The sequence below is a fragment of the Solanum stenotomum genome, chromosome 5 (assembly GCF_019186545.1).
Source record: "Solanum stenotomum isolate F172 chromosome 5, ASM1918654v1, whole genome shotgun sequence".
In the NCBI taxonomy this organism is placed as follows: Eukaryota; Viridiplantae; Streptophyta; class Magnoliopsida; order Solanales; family Solanaceae; genus Solanum; species Solanum stenotomum.
In genome coordinates, this window is record NC_064286.1 from 51,200,935 (window position 1) to 51,219,625 (window position 18,691).

At 32.7% G+C, this 18,691-nt stretch overlaps 3 protein-coding genes across 3 annotated transcripts; 2 read left to right on the forward strand and 1 right to left on the reverse strand.

Moving 5' to 3' along the window:
- Nucleotides 1–1,737: 1,737 nt before the first annotated feature.
- On the forward strand, nucleotides 1,738–6,507 carry LOC125865553 (uncharacterized). The gene is made up of 4 exons (XM_049545758.1): nucleotides 1,738–2,295; nucleotides 2,770–3,702; nucleotides 5,778–5,825; nucleotides 5,910–6,507. The coding sequence occupies exons 1-4, from the start codon at nucleotides 2,068–2,070 to the stop codon at nucleotides 6,273–6,275; spliced, it is 1,575 nt and encodes a 524-aa protein (XP_049401715.1). The 5' UTR covers nucleotides 1,738–2,067; the 3' UTR covers nucleotides 6,276–6,507.
- A 2,601-nt stretch (nucleotides 6,508–9,108) lies between these two features.
- LOC125865554 (probable glycosyltransferase At5g03795) lies at nucleotides 9,109–12,198 on the forward strand. Its single transcript, XM_049545759.1, has 4 exons — nucleotides 9,109–9,446; nucleotides 10,469–10,814; nucleotides 11,194–11,323; nucleotides 11,544–12,198. Exons 1-4 carry the CDS (start codon nucleotides 9,109–9,111, stop codon nucleotides 12,089–12,091), a joined length of 1,362 nt encoding a protein of 453 aa, XP_049401716.1. The 3' UTR covers nucleotides 12,092–12,198.
- Nucleotides 12,199–13,951: 1,753 nt separating this feature from the next.
- LOC125865329 (GDSL esterase/lipase At5g03820-like) lies at nucleotides 13,952–16,933 on the reverse strand. Its single transcript, XM_049545531.1, has 5 exons — nucleotides 16,635–16,933; nucleotides 16,216–16,346; nucleotides 15,087–15,320; nucleotides 14,438–14,693; nucleotides 13,952–14,268 (listed from the first exon to the last, which is right to left on the reverse strand). The coding sequence occupies exons 1-5, from the start codon at nucleotides 16,864–16,866 to the stop codon at nucleotides 14,075–14,077; spliced, it is 1,047 nt and encodes a 348-aa protein (XP_049401488.1). The 5' UTR covers nucleotides 16,867–16,933; the 3' UTR covers nucleotides 13,952–14,074.
- Between the last annotated feature and the right edge of the window lie 1,758 nt (nucleotides 16,934–18,691).

An 18,691-nucleotide genomic window follows, 5' to 3' on the forward strand; every position in this document is an offset into this window, starting at 1 on the left:
ATTCAGAGGTGAATTTAGGATTTCAAGAAGACGGGTGCACGGGCTGCTCTGCCCTTTACTAAAGTCAACTATTTTAGGATTCCAAATTTGAGGTGCCTCATTTATTTTAGCAACAATAGATATAATTTTTTCATAAGAAAAATATTAAATACGATTTTAAAAAAATTGAGGCTCTTCCTCATAGACTTGATAACCTTACTTCTCTTGAAATATTTCATCTAGTGAGGTGCAAACGGCTGCAACATGTGGACTTCTTAGATGCCATGCCCAAATTATGGTATGTGGAGATCTATGATTGTCCTTTGTTAGAAGCTCTGTCGGATGGGCTCGGCAACCTTGTTTCTTTGCAAGAGTTAAGTTTACGGAATTGTGAAAAACTAGAGTATTTGCCCTCCAGAGATGCCATGCGACGCCTCACTAAATTACAGAGCCTAAAAATTGAAGGGTGCCCAAAGTTAGAAGAAAGTTGCAACAATCGGAGTGGCCCAAACAACCAGTGATCCAACATTTCCCATATTCCTAAATGTAAAGTAGGTGGAAGCATAATTTAGGACTTGCGTAAGTCTTTGTTTCTCTTTTTGTGTCTGAGTCGCATCTTAAAATCAAGTGTTTATAAACACTTTCTCAATATACCCAAACACTTCAAGAGTACTTTAAAATTACACAAGTATCCCCTTAGAGTATAACTGAAATTTCAGAGACATACTTTAATTAAATTAAAGTCCTATTACCCCTGAACACATTTTTTTTTGTAATTTTATACACCTTTTGGCTTACGTGGCACACTCCGTGACTCCATGCAATTGAGACGCGTGGGAGATTTTTGGATGCCACGCAAGCCAAAAATGTGAACAAATTTTTTTTAAAAATGGAATCAGGGGGTAATAGGACCTTAGTTTAGTTATAAGAGTAAATTTTAGGTTTAACTAATATAAAAATCATATTTGTATAATATAGTTAGTTTGTATAATTGCACTCCCTAACAAACTTTATGTTTGTTATGGAGCATCAAATTTGTATAAATCGCTGGCAGCCTCTCATTTGTATAAATCATTAGCATCCTTTCGTTTGTATAAATCGTTGGCAGCTTCTCAATTCAATTTGTGTTTGTATATCTGCAAAAAATTTAAATTTATATACAATTGAATCGAAATAAAATATTTGTATATCAAAACTCTCTCTCTCGCTTTATACAACACAAATTATACATTGTAATTTGTATAATCTGTGTTTGTATAAAGTGAGAAAGACAAAAGAAAACTGGTAGGGGAAGAACTATATTTGTATAATTATAAGTGTATAAGACGAAAATATATGTATTTGTGTATACCGTTTTCTCTCTCTTTATACAAACACAAACACAATTTATACATTTGTGTTTGTATAAAGTGAGAGAGGCGAGGGAGAGTGGCGAGCGAGATTCACTGGGGAGAGAAGCGAATGACAACTGTTTGCTACAATTAAATGAAATTGTGGTTATAAAATTTAATTTGAATTAATAATTTGTTATTTTATACAATTTTTCCGAACGTTTTTCAAATGAATTAGTCAAACATTATTTATTTTTACAAAACATTTTTCTAAAATTTATTTTAAAAAAAGATTTCTGAAAATAAGCCGTTTTTAACGGCCAAACACATAGTAAAAAGCAACTCTGTACTCACCAAATACGAACTGAGACCTACTTGCCATTCCACAAAATCCTTGTTGGTAAGACAAGTTTACTTCAAATGGTCGAGAGAGTTGAGAAAAGCTAGTACATCGGAATAAGAGTTAGACAAGTCTTCATCGTCTTCGGAGTTGAGAAACTTCAAGCACTAAAAATATTTAACAAGACTCCTTAATACGCGTTAGTTTTCCAATATGAATACACTTTTCCCCTTTATTGCGAAAGTTCCAACGACCCTACAATTTCAACAACGCTTCAGAACAAAGTAGCACAGAAAAAGAGAGGAGATTAGTTGGAGAAAAAAAAGAGAACTTTCTTCACAAATTACGACAACCCACTTAGTAAATCCACTTTATTTATCGACCCAGATAATCAATTGAGTGATTGATTGAAAATTAATGGAGGAGTTTGTTGAGGATCAGCGGTTGAAGGAGGAGGAGGAGATGATTAAGGAGAGCAGTGATGATTGTACTTCGGAAGACGAAGGAACTGATGATTACCGGCGGGGAGGTTATCATGCCGTCCGTATAGGTGATACGTTCAAAGGGGGGCGGTATGTTGTTCAGAGCAAGCTGGGTTGGGGCCATTTCTCTACTGTTTGGCTTGCTTGGGATACTCTCATGTCCGTACGTTTCCCCATGCCCTTTTCTTTTTTACTCAGCTCTATTAAATGTTAGGGATTGCGGAATTGTGGATGAAATTATGAAGACCCAAATCGGAATTTTATCACTACATCCACTATTCAAATGTTGGATAGTATTAGTAGTAGTAATAGTTGTTGTTATGAGCTTTTGTGTTAATGGTTAGTAGCTGAATAAATCCTTTGAACTTTGATTACTTGTGATTTCGTAACATGTATTGTTTTTGATTGGGGTTCTATGTCTATCTCTTTAATCTATTATTGTAATTTTTTCGTGTGTTAAGTGCTCTGTTGAGTTAGATTTGGTTTACTCACCTAATTGTGCATAAGCATGAGAACTAGCAAAGTTCTTGTTAGAAGGACTAAGGTTTGCATTTTTGACTTGCTAGTGACTGTCGGTTATTGTTTTTATCATGGCGAGTAGTAACATTTTTGTGTGTATTTCTTTGTCATAATGCAGCAATTTGTAGCATTGAAAGTACAAAAGAGTGCACAGCACTACACGGAGGCAGCATTGGATGAGATTACAATTCTAAAGCAGATAGCAGAAGGTGACCCTGAAGGGGGGAAAAGTGTAGTGAAGTTACTGGATCATTTTAAGCACTCAGGTCCAAATGGACAACATGTGTGTATGGTTTTTGAGTATTTGGGTGACAATCTCTTGTCACTTATTAAGTATACCGGTTATCGAGGATTGCCTATTCACATGGTTAAAGAACTTTGTTTCCATGTTCTAGTGGGTTTGGATTATTTACACAGACAGCTTTCTATCATACACACTGATCTGAAACCTGAGAACATGCTACTCTGTTCCACGATTGATCTGTCTAAGGATCCCAGAAAATCAGGAGCTCCTCTTATTCTTCCTAGTAATATGGACAAGGCTTCACTGGAATCTGGTACTGTAAAGGGACGTGTAACATTCTATGCTAATTTAACTAATAACCAAACGAAGGTCAGAAGAAAGCCCAAAGAAACAGCTCAAGATTTTGCAGGGAAGACAGCTGTTGAGTCGTCTCAGTCAAATGCAGATTTGCCAAATGATCATCTTGTTGGTTCTGCTAACGTTGATAGATTGTCCAACTCTGATGCTGCAACAGCCAGTGGGAAAGAAAGTGTGGGTCCTAAGAAAGGCAGTGGTTCTAGAAGGAGGAAGACATTGGAGTCTCTGGACCTAAAGTGCAAATTGGTTGATTTTGGGAATGCCTGTTGGACATACAAACAGTTCACAGATAATATACAGACGAGGCAGTATAGGTGCCCTGAAGTTATCCTTGGGTCTAAATATTCAACCTCAGCAGATCTTTGGTCCTTTGCTTGCATTTGTTTTGAGCTTGCGACTGGTGACGTATTGTTTGATCCTCATAGTGGTGACAACTTCGATAGAGATGAGGTATGAGATTATGAATGCACTACTTCCCCCATAGTTACTAGTTTGTATTTTCATTTTTGATTTTGTCCCAATGTCTTGTTTCTATGTTTCAAGGGGGACTATGTATTGACCTGATGCCTGATCATTTTATATTTAATTACAATAACCACATATGAAGTTAAATGAGAAAAGGCGGGGTGGAGCTTGATTTCGTTTGTTCTTTCTCTATGAACTATATAATTATATTATCCTGTCTGAAGTTTCTAAAAAAAACTCTTTTTGACAAGTATATTCTAGTATTAGAGTCTAGAGATACTTGTTTGCTTGTAGTTCATCTGGTTTCTTCCTGAAGCATGATATTTAAAGTCATGGGAGCTTAACCATCTAATGGCTAAAAATGGGTTAAAAAAACTGTTCACCTACTTTAGTTTATAGGCACTGCCAATACATAAATGTTTAATCCTTCTTGTTGAAGATAATTTGCTATGGACTGATACATATTCAATGTTATGTGTCTTCTTTTATTTGGATAAGGTATATAGTACTTTGTTGAGCTTTACATAGTTGAGTAACATCCTTTAATGCATTTGGTATTTGCACAAGCCAGTAGTTATTTGTATGAAAAAGGTGGTCTAATATGCATTTGGTGCATTTTTCTTGCTTCTTTGCGTGATGACCTGTTGACTTTTGCTCTTCTATTGTCAAATATATCAAACATTTATGCTCTAAGTCTGGTCAACTCAGCAGTTCAAGTGTTGAAAGTTGAATGGGATAATTAGTATGCTCTAAGAAAATCTGATGGTAGTGCAATTATAATTAGAACACGATAAATCTTTGTTCGATTAGCTGCATTTGTGGATGTAAGGGGGAGGGAAGATATGTTGGATTCAATGGTTAGCATATAGAATCTTCTGTTTGTCTGTGCTTTACAATACCACTTGGATCCTAGTAAAAAGTGATTTAAATAACCAGAGGTCTAGCAATCATCTCGTGATCTTATTGCACCCATTATTGTTTTTCTGGAATTTCGTATATAGACCAGCCAGTTCTTCTCTGCAGAAATCCACATCAAGCTCAAATTACAGATCATATAATCTTTTGGATATTCGATATTTTGGGTAACAAATTGACAAAAGAAGATCAAAATATAGAGATATTTGATGTCTTTGCTATTCATTTGAATGATTACATATAAAATCTTGTTTGACAAAAAGTACATGCTTTGATCATGAGCTATAATCAAAATTATGCTTTTACTTTTTTCTGCACTGCTTGGAGTATCTCCCCTCTTTTGGCTTCTCTGATCCTTTTTTTATTCGAATTGTGGATAATCATCACTTTTATTCATCTCTCTCTTTACATTGTCTTTAAGTGGTCATTTATTTGAAATATAGCAAATGAGTAAAGAGAAGCTTGATATTATTGGATTCCACTTTCCATCAATGTTGAGATCTATAATTCATTAAAACTTGAGGGCTACGTGGCTTCTTCAGTCAGATGAGACAAGGGATAGGTATGGATATAGCTGATATCAGTTATGACAATGTTGTATAGGAACTTAAGAGAGTGGTGATGAACAAAAGATTTTTAAAGGAGATTTGATAAAGTAACTATTCTAAACAGGGGAGTGTAGGCAGCTTTTTCCTAATCTGGATTCTGGAGGAGAATAGATGTTTCAGTTTTGGGGTGAGCGTTTTTCAGTGCAAAGGGTTGAGTGCACATGTTGCGTATTTCATATTTTGTGATTTTAAACAATACTTAAAGTTGTCAAAGAAGAAAGGTGAGTTCGACAAATAGACCAAGTTATCTCTTAACTTGTTCGAAAAATAGACTATGTTATCTCTTAATGGTTCCGTGTTCAAATTACCAGGCATTGGATCAAAACATAACTTGACCAACTGCATAGATGATCTTTATTTGGATCGACTCATAACTCGATCCTTTTTATGATTAATTTCTAGTTTATTTCTGGATATAAACTTATGGTTCTTTTTTTTTTTGGTCGTTTGCCAAAAAATGTTATTGTAATTTAATACTTAATATAACACTGAGCATAGACAACATATATTAACTGAAAACTTTCTTGAGTTTGGCAGGATCACCTAGCACTAATGATGGAGCTTCTAGGAACAATGCCTCGCAAAGTAAGAGAAAGTACATTTAACCACTTCAAAGTTCTTACACTTGTATGCAGCCGCCATTTTATGAACATGTTATGTCCTTTCCAGATTGCCTTGGGTGGCCGCTATTCACGTGAGTTCTTCAATAGACACGGTGACTTAAGGCACATCAGACGGTTACGCTTTTGGCCATTAGATAAGGTCCTCGTAGAGAAATACGAATTCAGCGAGCAAGATGCAAAGGACATGGCTGATTTCCTGATTCCAATACTTGATTTTGATCCGGAGAAACGGCCAACTGCAGCTCAGTGTCTTCTTCATCCATGGATGAACGCAGGCCCCAACAATTTGGAACCTCGTGTGCCTGATCCACGATCTAAAGCCGCTGATACTGTAAACTCCGAGCAAATTAAGAGAGACAGGGAAAAGAAAGAGGCAATGGAGGTGAGAATGGGGAATATGGCCATTGTCTAGGACTATAGAATTGTGAAAGTTTGTTAGTCAAATTGTGATATTTCCATAGGAACTTTAACCAGTTCATTTTCACTAAGAAATCTAGTATATAGTACTGGTATATTCTTGTGTTGTGTCTTAAGTCATTAAGCCCATGTATAGTTGAGGCATTATGGCACCATATATTACCTGAAAATCTCGACAAGTTTGTGTAAATTATTTATTACTTTAATATGATTATTGTGTTACTTGAGCTGATGGTTTATCAAAAACAACTTTTTTACCTTCACAATGTAGGGTTAAATAAGAGTCCGGAGCCGAAAGGGCAAGTTTTTTCCTCAAAAAAACCATAAACGGTAATCCAAAAAAAAATTAACCAAAAGGGCAAAATCACTACCTAGGGAGCGATATCTTTTAACGTTGTGCATGCCGTCAAAAATTTCATTCAAAAGAGCAGCGATTTTGTCAAAAAAATATTAAAATTAATATCGCTGCCAGTCTTAGGGAATTTTTTTTTTCCGTAACATCGCTGCCTCAGCAGCGTTTTTCTAAATTTATTTTTTTAAAAATCACTGCATCAGCAGCGTTATCCAATTTTTTTTTTGAACATTAAGGAAAATTGGCAATTTTTAAACATCAAGAAAAATTGTTGCCAAAGAAGCGATAATTTTTTAAAAATAAAATTAGAAAATTGCTGGCATTGCAGCAAATTCAGTTTTTAAATTAAAATGGCTACAAATTTTATTTATTTTTACAGAAAACGCTGGATAGCGAATTTAGAGATTTTTTTATTTTTATTTTTGAAAAAACGCTGCTTAAGTAGCGATTTAAGATTAAAAAAATAAAATAAATTAGGATAACACTGCTAAGGCAGCGATTTTACAAAAAGAAAAAAAATAAAATTGGCCAAAATCGCTGCTGGAGCAGCGATTGTAAATAAAGGTTTTAACGGCGTGCACGGTGTTAAAATATATCACTCCTTCAGTAGCGATTTTGCCGTTTTGGTTAAAAAAAAAAATTGATATACCGTTTATGTTTTTTTTAAAAAAAACTTACCCTTTTAACTCCAGACTCGATTAAATAAGATTTTGTACACGTCATCATGTATGTTGTTGTAATATGATTATTGAGCTTTATAAATTTCAGTCCACTTTATTTGCATTTTTTTGCTTTCAACAATCACTTTACTATGATTATTGAGCTAGTATTCAACTCTAGCACAACTACAACAATGACATACCCAGTATAGTTAACTTTATCACAACCGAGTGAGCCAACGTTCAACCCAGACACAATCAACAACGATAATATACTCAGTATAATTTTACAAGTGAAATCTGAGGAAAGGTGAGGTGTATACAGACCTTAATTTAGTAAATGGTCTACATGTGCAGGATGCCCAAGATCTGTAGACAAGGCAACAAAGAGGATTTCTAGAATTCAATGAAGTATTAAATAATATAGAAAGATTTAATCTAAATAATTGGGAAATAATATAATATTTCCTTTGTTCCATTTTATGTATCATGATTTATATGTCAAAAGTTAAATATTTTATAACTCACAATAATAATTTAAAATATTTTTAAAACATGAAAAAACACGATAATTTTTTTTCCTTTGATAAAGAAGTATACAAGATGATAACTAATTTTATATATTCAATAAAAAGATAAGCATCTACAAAAAAAAAAAATTAGATTGAACAACTTTTAATATTATGTGATATTTTTTGCATGGAAAATGTAAATAAAATGGAAATAAAGGCGCATGGCATGAAACGTACGTCATGGTCTATTTGAATCCCCATAATATTGCCGCTTCCTTCGCTTTAATTTTACCCACAAAAAGTCAAATAGTAGGTTGGCGTATCGGACTAATAATTATGCTTAACGATTTGATTTACTAATTATTAAAATTTAAATATTCTAACTAGGTAACCAACTGATAAGATAATATAGATTGGTTAACAATGCGGTTGAGGGTCTTTCGAAAATAATTTTTTTATTTTCACGAAATAGTGATAAAGTTGTGTATATTTCATCCTCATCAGATCTCTGAGATTTAACTGAATATATTGTTATTGTAATATGTAGTGTATCTTTTAACTAATTAAAATCACTGATTTTGTAATGTTATTATATTATACTCATGAAGTATAGCATATAGTATGGCTATAGCATGGTTGAACTAACTTTTTGTTCTTTAAATGAGATAGTGTGATCATTAAAGTCTAAAGATCTCAACATGCACTGTTAGTATGTATTTGGTATTGAGTGTCACTTTTATTTGAGGATGAAAGAATATGAACATTTCACGTAATATCTTTTTTTTGGACATATTTTGACATTTCACATGATAGTTGATTTCATGTCACTTTCACATTTCTATATTTAGTATATATATATATATATTTTTTTTTTTTTTTTTAAAGTACATTTTGCAATAATAATAATAATAATAATAATAATTATATTAATCACCACATATTAATTTCTTTTTATGCTCAAAGTTTATAAATTTACATATTTCAAAAAGTATTTTATGCTTGGTCAATATTTTAAAGAATAACAATCTATTATTTATGTTTCACATATTAATTTAAATATTACTTCAGTATTTTGTGCTTGGTCAATATTCAGTTTTTTCCCCTTTTTCTTAGCTTCTTAAAAAAAAAATTATTGTGATCATGGCTAGAAACACTTATTTTTTCCCTACAAACTTGGCCAAACACCTTGAATTTTCTAAAACAAGTCCATCCCCTTTTCTCTTTTATTTTTTCATTTAAAACAAAAAAACACTTCTCACTCTCCACACAAAATTTGGCCAAAACTGTGACAAAAACAAGAAAAAAATGGATTCTACTACTACTACCGATGATGATTCTTCTTCTTGTTCTAGTATTAGTAGTAGCAAAGTTTTGTGGTTAATTGCTATTCCATTGGTTTTAGTTTCATTATATTTTGGATTAAAAAGTTCAACAAGTTATGTTTATTCCAAGAATGATGAGAATATTAATCTTCCAATTGTTCAATTAGAAAAAAAGTTGGTAAGCAATTTAGAGAAAGTTGAAGCTGGTCTTGTTAGAGTAAGAGTTGCTATAAAAGAAGCTCAAAGTAGAAATCAAACATTTGATGATCCTGAATATGTTCCTACTGGTCCAATTTATTGGAATCCCACTGCTTTTCACAGGTATGTTTAGTTAACTTTTTAAAGATTTGAACTTTAAGTGTACACTCTCTCCGTCCCAATTTATGTGACACTGAATTTGACTTGATGCTACTAAAAAGCATCACTATTTCAGTGGTTATCAACATAGATATTTAGATTGAATCGGTAGGAAAAGAAAAAATTAGGAAGTTTTCACTATTTCAGTGAGAATGTGTTTTCGACTGTTTAGTTTTTCAGTGAGCTGGTTCGGGAGAAAATCATGTTATATAGCACAATTTTTTCACTAATTTGTGATGGGAATAACCTTCATTTCATTTCTAGTAGTGTGATCCTTGAAACTAAATTTGATTACATAATCAATATCTTAACAGGTATATTTAGTTAAATTTTTGAAGATTTGAACTTTTTGTCTATAGAATTTAATGGAGCAAAGATTCTTGATTTTTTTTTTCTTTTACTATGGAGTTAAGATTCTTGAACTTTTAAGTATACATTCTCTCTGTCCCAATTTATGTGACATCAAATTTGACTGACACTACTAAAAAGTCATTATTTCCCCATTGAAATTTACTCTGAAAAATGTTTAGTAGCTATCCCCACAGTTATTTAGATTGAATCGGTGGGAAAAGAATTAGGAAGTTTTCCACTACTTCAGTGAGAATATGTTTTCAACTGTTTATTTTTCCAGTGAGCTAGTTCGGTGGGAAATGAATCATGTTCCGTGTAGCATAAATTTTCCACTGATTTGTGATAGGAAAAACCTTCTAGTAGTGTGATCTTTGAAACTAAATTTGATTAAATCATCAATATTTCAAAATTAAATTTTAGAAGAATTTTGAAAACTATACAAATAGTACTATAGATTGCTATTTTCCTCATGTCAATATGATGAAAAACTAGAAGTTCACGTTGTTTGAATCTCGAGAAGTGAAAACCAAAGATTGTCACATAAATTAGATGGAGGGAGTAGAATGAACTGAAACAAAAGATCATATTGAGCTTTTGACAATGGAATTAAAGATTCTTTACTTGAGGTATTGCAGAAGCTACATGGAAATGGAGAAACATTTCAAGATTTACGTATACGAAGAAGGTGAGCCCCCTGTATTTCACTATAGTGCTAGTGAAGGAATCCTTGGAATTGAAGGAATTCTGATTCATCACATAGAGATTAGTAAGTTTCGGACGAATGATCCTGAGAAAGCTCACGTTTACTTCCTCCCGTTCAGTGTCTTATCGATTGTCAGCTATGTTTATGTTGTCAATTCTCGGTCATGGGGTCCTATGCAGAATACAGCAGCAGATTATATTGATGGTATATCAAGAAAATACCCTTATTGGAACAGAAGCCTTGGAGCTGATCACTTCATGCTTGCTTGCCATGATTGGGTAAGTAATCAGAATAGAGACGGATTCAGAATGTAAACTTGATGTGTTCAATCTTAAGTTCATACCGTTGAGACTATAGCACATTATACTTTTGAAATCTGTTAAGAATTTAATAATTTTTCACATATATGTTAACGAATGTCAAAAATAAACTGAAATGACTGTTAAAAGAATAGTTTAAATGGGTTAAGAATCAGGGCATATTGAAAAATTTAGGTACAAATGATTACTGTAGGAGTCCATAAGCTTCAAATACTAGATTCACTTCTGTTAAGAATCGTAACTCATGATACCTTGTTATGCAAAATTTTGTTACAAGGTTGTTTTGTTTGATGTCTATGGGAGAGACACTTCTTCTTATGTAATTGTCATATTGCAGGCTCCTACAATTTCCTTTGCGGTTCCTTACTTGTATAAGAACTCGATACGAGTACTATGCAATGCAAATACCTCCGAAAGATTTGATCCTACCAAGGATGTATCCTTGCCAGAAATCTATCTCCCTCAAGGTAAGATGGATGGCTTAATTGGAGGTCCGTCTCCATCTCATCGTTCTGTTTTAGTTTTCTACGCAGGAGGAATCCATGGCTACATAAGGCAAGTGCTAATGGAGCAGTGGGGAAAGAACAATGANTAAGAACTCGATACGAGTACTATGCAATGCAAATACCTCCGAAAGATTTGATCCTACCAAGGATGTATCCTTGCCAGAAATCTATCTCCCTCAAGGTAAGATGGACGGCTTAATTGGAGGTCCGTCTCCATCTCATCGTTCTGTTTTAGTTTTCTACGCGGGAGGAATCCATGGCTACATAAGGCAAGTGCTAATGGAGCAGTGGGGAAAGAACGATGATTCGGATGTGCAAATTCACGAGTACCTTCCGAAGAACATGTCGTACTATGGGATGATTAGAAAGAGCAAGTTCTGTATTTGCCCGAGTGGTTATGAAGTAGCTAGCCCGAGAATGGTTGAGGCACTTTATATGGGGTGTGTACCGGTACTGTTGAAGGATCATTATGTAGTGCCTTTTAGCGATGTTTTGAACTGGAAAAGTTTTGCTGTTCAAATGAATTCGACGGATATACCTAATCTGAAGAAGATCTTGATGTCAATATCTCAAACTCAGTACATCAGAATGCAGAAAAGAGGCCTTCAAGTTAGAAGGCATTTCGAGGTAAATTTTCCTCCCAGAAGATACGATGTTTTTCATATGATTCTTCATTCCATTTGGCTTAGAAGGCTAAATATTCAAGTCCATGATACTAAGGATGGATGATTAGTACTTCACAAGAAGTATACTGTATTATTATTTGGCTATGTTGCTCGGATTCTACAAAAATATTGTTATACTCAGTGATAGATCCTTTAAATATAGTAACGTGCAGAGGTATTTTTGGATGATTCGAGCAACAAAACTGTTTGGTTAATGAAAGTTCGCGCATAATTCTGCATTTATGAGTTCCGGGATTTATGGAAATAGGAGAAATTAGGACACACATATAGTTCATATATTTGCATCTTACCTTAGTTCAGGTGCAGATAATGGGAGAATCTAAATGAGTGTACGTAATTGCATTTTTGGAGAATCAGAGCAACATAGTTTTGGCTAAAGGAAGTCTTTGCATAATTTCCGCATTTATGAATTCCAATATTTCTCGGAGGGAGGAGAAATTAGGCTACATATATAGTTCATTTTTGCATCTACCTTAGTTCAAATGCAAATGATATTGTAGTTCTGTATGCTAATTCTACTTCAACTCATGATTTGTTGTAGTAACTTTCGTTTTTGTAATATGATTTTCCATCGTAGTTGGAAACAGTCTCTCCACCTCATAAAGGTAGGGCGTACATCCCACCCTTCCAAACAACACTTGTGGGATTACCGTTCTCTTTTTTGTATTAACATTTTATTCGCATTGACATACCTATATGTGGATGAATAATTGCAAAATAACGCAAAGCTAACCCTCAAAAATGAATATTACATCAACTCAAGGGTTGTTTTACTCAGATATTTCTTATCAAAGTGAGGGGTTCATTTCTAGCGAAATCAAATCTGAAGCTAGCTATTCCGCTCTACCATGAATTATTGCATTTTCGCACCCATGCCCGAGTGGTTTGAGAAAGACTTGACTCTCATTTAAGGGAAGAAACACATTTAAAAGCTTATCAAATCCCTAATGATTCATTAAAATGGCAAGCTATTGTTGCAAAACTATTTGGTAGCAATTACCCATTATTTTAAATTGGTAATCACTACGCACTTATTAGTAATGGTAAGTAATTTGTTATAATATGTTAAATTACATGGATCGAGTAAGAAATTTTATACTGCTATTAGGGATTAGTTAGTTCCAGAATTACTTTCTCCATCCATCTTTACTTGTCCACAATATTATTTTGGGATATTTAACAATACTTGTCCAGTTTATAAAATCAATGAATAATTTATCATTATGTGTCTAGTTTACCCTTGTTTATTAAATAAGGAGTCCATCTTCATTTTTCAAGGTTTAGATGACTTATATTTAATAAGGGTGATTTGATAAAATTACTTCTATCATTTACTGCTACTTAATCTCATTGCCAAATTAATAATAGACAACTATCATTGGACAAATGAAGTATTTTGTATTAAAATGATGAAATTAATATATATGACTATCCATAAATTTGTGTATCGATAATAGCAAGAAGATCTAACATGATCAGTTTGTACGCCACGGACTCTTTAATTTAGAGGTAGTTTGTCAAATAGGGGTTCATTAATTTTTTAACATTGTTATCATCCAGTGATCGATACTCACATTGAAATGTGACCAAAATCCTATTTGGAAGTCCCAAATTATCAGAGGTAAAGTGCTCTCAAATGAAAGGGTGGAGTCGTCTTATTTCTCATAGTAAATGTAGATATGGACGAATCTAGCATGAAAAGTTCGGGTTCAACAGAACATAGTAATTTTAGCAAACTCTGTATATATATCGAGAAATTCACTAATAGATAATAAAGTTTTATTTTAGATCCACCTCTGAATCTACTTATCTTCGATTCAATTATATGAAGAGACAAGAGTGTAATGTGGAAATTCTAACATATATATATTAATAATAATCTTTCTGCTGATTATTATGTAACATACAATAGATGAAGTAACCTTCAAATTAAATAGTTTTAGTAACTACATTACCACAAAGACTTACTAGTAATATATAAGCTTAAACTCTTTTGCAACTCCAACAGCAACCATACAACACATAATTAAGAGATGAGATCAAACCCTTGCTCCAGTAGACTTTGAGCTAATTTCTCATTAGCTGCTTCAGAAGGATGGAATCCGTCCCAGAAGACGTAATCTGTCGCATTGGAGCATGTCCCTATGGACCTTACATTGCAAAGGAACGACGTTTCTAGTGTACCAGTTCCACAACAAGCCCTCCTTGATTCGAAGAATCCTGCAGGGAATTAACAAATGCAGATTGTCAACGGAAAATGTGATATATTCTGTTGAAGTGTGTGACCATCTCATCTAAAAGCAGGCCTGATTTGATCCCAGGACATCTGTCAGCTCTGATACCATGTTAAAGTATGTGAACAAAGAAAAATGTGTTTTGAGGAAATTACCACTATCTGTAGGTTTAGTGATCATATCTAAGAGAGGCTGATAGATGTCGAAGACGACAAGTTTGAGGCCTGGAAGTCTGCTCTTCAAATTTTCTGATGTCCGGTTCAGCTTAGCGTTGAAGAAAACAGCATCTTGGTTCAATCTTGCAACACATTGATTGCTTCCTCTACCAAACAAAGTAATTGCTGCTGGCAAACAACCTGTTGGTGGCAGAGTTGTTACTCCAATCTTCCTTACTCCCATACCATAAAGGTTCTGTATTTCATACATTGTTGTTGATGTTAAAATATCGATTGCATTTCAATCGAAATTGAAATAGAACATGTATTAATGTTAGTATGATCTGATTATGCTTATGAGCATTTTCTATAGATAAGTGGTGCCTACAAATTTCATGTCAATTGCATCAATATGTGTCGAAAACATAAGACCAGACGTCTCAAGGATGTTTCATAGAGCCCCCAAAAAACCATATTTTGACTGAGCTTCCACAATATCAATTCTACTTGAACTGTTAGATAATCATAGTCGATAACAACATCTCACTACTACAAAACCATACATGAGATTTGATTTTAACCTCATACGTCTCCGTAGAGGTCACGAATAAATTAGTAGACACGAGAAGAGGAGAGGGAAAAAAAATACCTGAATGAATGTAGTATAAGACTGCATAAGTATATCGGAAAATCGATCAGGTGAGTAGATCCTGTTGAGCATTGGATTAACATAGTAATTCTGAATAAAATCACTGCTTCCTGCACTTAATAGATGGATTCCTCCTGATATTATGTTATTAGCCTGTGTTCTTCCTACTAAATTCACTACTTTTCCTTGCCATTCTCTGTAATATTGTAGCTGTTGTGCCAATGTAAGTGCACGCTGCAAAATAAACAACATACACCATTCAGAATTTCATTCAGGTTTATTCACATAAGGCCACTCAAGTTTATCAGAAGTTTGGGGTTTGAGTCCTTTAAGTAGAAAAAAATCTAGTATAAGTTGCACGAATCCAAATTAGTTGAGATTCCAAAGTGGATACCGAACGGAATTAATGAAAGATAAACCAAAAACAACATTTAATGATTTCATTTTATTTTTACAGGGGAAATGCTCAAGTATGCTATTAAACTTTGAGAAAATTAAAGACCGGCGCAGCTATGTTATCCGTTAAAAGTTTGGCTCATCTATGCCATTTCTGTTTGAGAAAAGACTCATTCGAATTCAGGCCGTTATTTGTTAACTAAAATGGCATAGATGAGCCGAACTTTTAATGGATGACATAAATAGTTTTGCAAAACCGGAACTGTTTTCAGTTAACAAAAAATAGCATGGATGAATCTTTTGTCAAACAGAAATGACATAGATAAGTCAAACTTTTAACGGATAGCATAGATGAGCATTTTCTCAAAATTCAATGACATATTTGAGACTTTTCCCTATTTTATAAAAAAACGTTTATCCGGTGCCAAAATTTTGACATTTTGGTCATCTATATACTTTGAGCAATAAAAAAAGGTAGCTCGGTGCAAAAAAACATTTCGTTCACAGCTAGAGAAATGATATAGACAATCTACCTGACTCAAATGTAATATTGATTCTAACTGTCTAAAATTACTCCAAAAATCAGTTTTGTCACTTTACTAGTTATAGTGATTACAATATAATTATTATAATATAACAAAAAAATAATTTGATAATTTTATATTATAATAGCTAAAGCCTAAAGCTATCAAATTAACACAAAATTAAAAGGGCGAACAAAGAAATTACTAACATAAAGTTGAGGAGTCCTTTCATAATAACCAGAAGCAGCAGAAGCAAAGTTGACACCAGTCAGTATATTTCTCCCTCTTGCCTCTGGGCTAAGGTAAGCTGGTGGATATGTAGTGAACCCAAGATATTCAGCTGTCCATAATTAACACGTGCAAACTATGAGACTATAGATACAATATTTTCGACGCAAAACATAAATATACATAAAAAAATATTAAATTTTGACTCAGACTCTTCACTATATATCAATGTTGTTCCCGTGTCAGATTCTTCAGAAACACTTTACTTTTGAAGAATCTGACACGCACATGTTGACATTTTTAAGTATCCTGAACAAAATAGCCTACAACTACAAGCTCATAAAATTTTGAATGTAAATTAACAAAATTTGAAATTTTGAATCCTGACTCTAATGTTTACCAGTAAAGTCAGTAGCCAGCTTTCCATTGCAGAATCTTCCAGTAGGTCTATGAGTAACAAAATCTCTTCCATAAGGAAGAAAATTAGCCTTGATAAGAGTAGTTAAATTGTTATTATTTCCAACATCAACTACAGAGTCACCAAATATGTTTAATGCTGGAACTAGAGGATCTCCATTTGCCACATAAAAAAACACAACAAGAAAAAATACAATATATTTTGAGAACCTCATTTTTTTTTTCAATTGAAATTGTGATTTTTTTCTTCTTCTCTGTTTTTTGGTGGGGGGTGTTGGTGAATTTAAAGGTCAAAAAGTGAAATAACTGACGGATAGAAAGTTGATTGTTTTTCATGTGAGTATGGGGGCATGTTTGGCACCTCCTAATATTGGTATGTTGGCATTATTAGGCGAATATGTTCGCTCTGTTTTATATTACTTGAGTCATGTTGGTCTGGTGATTAGAGGTAGAGGGGTTCATTCGAACCTTTTCTGATGTAAAATTACATTATTTATACATGATTAAAATTTATATATAGTAAATGTCGAATCTTATTCGGCTAGTTTATTTGTTTACTTTTACATATTTTGAACCTCTTGGTGAAAATCCTGACTCTGACATTGCTGGTGATGCTCTAAGAATGTTTTAATTATAGGTGTAGTTTACTAAACTAGTCTTATTAATAAATGATGTTTTGGAAAAATCATTTATATTACGTAGTATAATAACTACTATATTATATTACGTAGTTATTTTATATTAAAAGGAAAAATCATTTTGGCCAAAATGGTAAAATAACATATTTTATATTATTTTATTTTATCTTTTTGAATATTTTGATTCTTTTAATTTTAATACTTTTTAATTAAAAAATGAAAAAAATATCAGTTTATTAAAATAAAAAGAATATTATAGACTTTTAAATTTTCTGACCAAATTCTGATCATTTAGCATTATTCATATTAAAAATAGTATGAAAAAAAAAAGATGACAAATCTCTCTTGATTTGCTAAAATTAATTAAGTAAAATTAATTATTTATTTTTAGTATATGGACCAACCAAAATGAAACGAAAAAGCTTTGTTTCATTTTTGTCCTTTATTATGAGTTTGTTTAGAGTATGACGATTTATTTATATTTTTAATAAAGGCCTAAGATAAAGATAAACTTTTTTTTTTGAAGAAAACTGAAAGCAAAATTTGCGTGACACAGTGCAAAAATTTTGTTTACAAACATATGACCTATTTACACTAGAAAAAAGTTTTTTGGCGGCTCAAATTTTGTTAGTTATAACTTTTATGAGTAGTGGCGGCTGGTGGGATTATTTTATTTTTAATCAAAAATTTTAGTTTTAGGTCTTGAGTATGAAGAAAATTATTTTGTTGCATTCACCTCAATAGAGGCGTATCTAGAGGGGATTTCGTGAGTTCACGTGAATCTATGTCCCCTCTCTAGATTATATATAGTAGTGTTATATTTTTTAAAAATATTTAAATGTAGAGTTGTGAATCCACATTAAAAGTAGCATATAATAATAAGATGAGCATTAAGTGCACCTCTCTAAGCATAAATAGAAATTTAATTCTTATATTTATCTTATTTTTGTTAGTAACACCCCTCCAAGTTGTTATCGGTAACACTACTTTTGACGTTTCAATCAATTTTTCTTTTGTTATTTTTCTTTAAACTTTCAAAATTTAAGTGTGTAACATTGGAAATTTCTAAAAAAAAATTAGCACAGTAAATTTTTTATTATTAAATTAAATGTGTATATTAAAATTTAACACTAGTAATATTATATATGTTGGACCTATAACTTTTAAAATTTAACAGTTCAATGTTAAGAATGTAAAAGCTAAATCGATCAAATTTATATCTTAGATGCATCTTTTTGTAATAGTGCACCCATCTTCCAAAATCTTGCAGTACACGATTCAAATTTAAACGAAGCTCTAATATGGACTCAAACGAAATGAAAAACATAATAATTTATGAATACATGAAATTACTTAGAATAAATTTATGTAAAAGAACTTAAATTTGACACACAAATACAAA

Coding starts and splice junctions, on each gene's coding strand:
- LOC125865554 (XM_049545759.1), top strand. CDS start 9,109: ATGGATTCTACTACTACTACCGATGATGATTCTTCTTCTTGTTCTAGT. Junction 9,447..10,468: donor AATCCCACTGCTTTTCACAG/GTATGTTTAGTT, acceptor GAGGTATTGCAG/AAGCTACATGGAAATGGAGA. Junction 10,815..11,193: donor TGCTTGCTTGCCATGATTGG/GTAAGTAATCAG, acceptor GTCATATTGCAG/GCTCCTACAATTTCCTTTGC.
- LOC125865329 (XM_049545531.1), bottom strand. CDS start 16,866: ATGAGGTTCTCAAAATATATTGTATTTTTTCTTGTTGTGTTTTTTTAT. Junction 16,347..16,634: donor GCTGGCTACTGACTTTACTG/GTAAACATTAGA, acceptor AATTATGGACAG/CTGAATATCTTGGGTTCACT. Junction 15,321..16,215: donor AAAGGACTCCTCAACTTTAT/GTTAGTAATTTC, acceptor TTTATTTTGCAG/CGTGCACTTACATTGGCACA.
- LOC125865553 (XM_049545758.1), top strand. CDS start 2,068: ATGGAGGAGTTTGTTGAGGATCAGCGGTTGAAGGAGGAGGAGGAGATG. Junction 3,703..5,777: donor ACAACTTCGATAGAGATGAG/GTATGAGATTAT, acceptor TGAGTTTGGCAG/GATCACCTAGCACTAATGAT. Junction 5,826..5,909: donor TAGGAACAATGCCTCGCAAA/GTAAGAGAAAGT, acceptor TGTCCTTTCCAG/ATTGCCTTGGGTGGCCGCTA.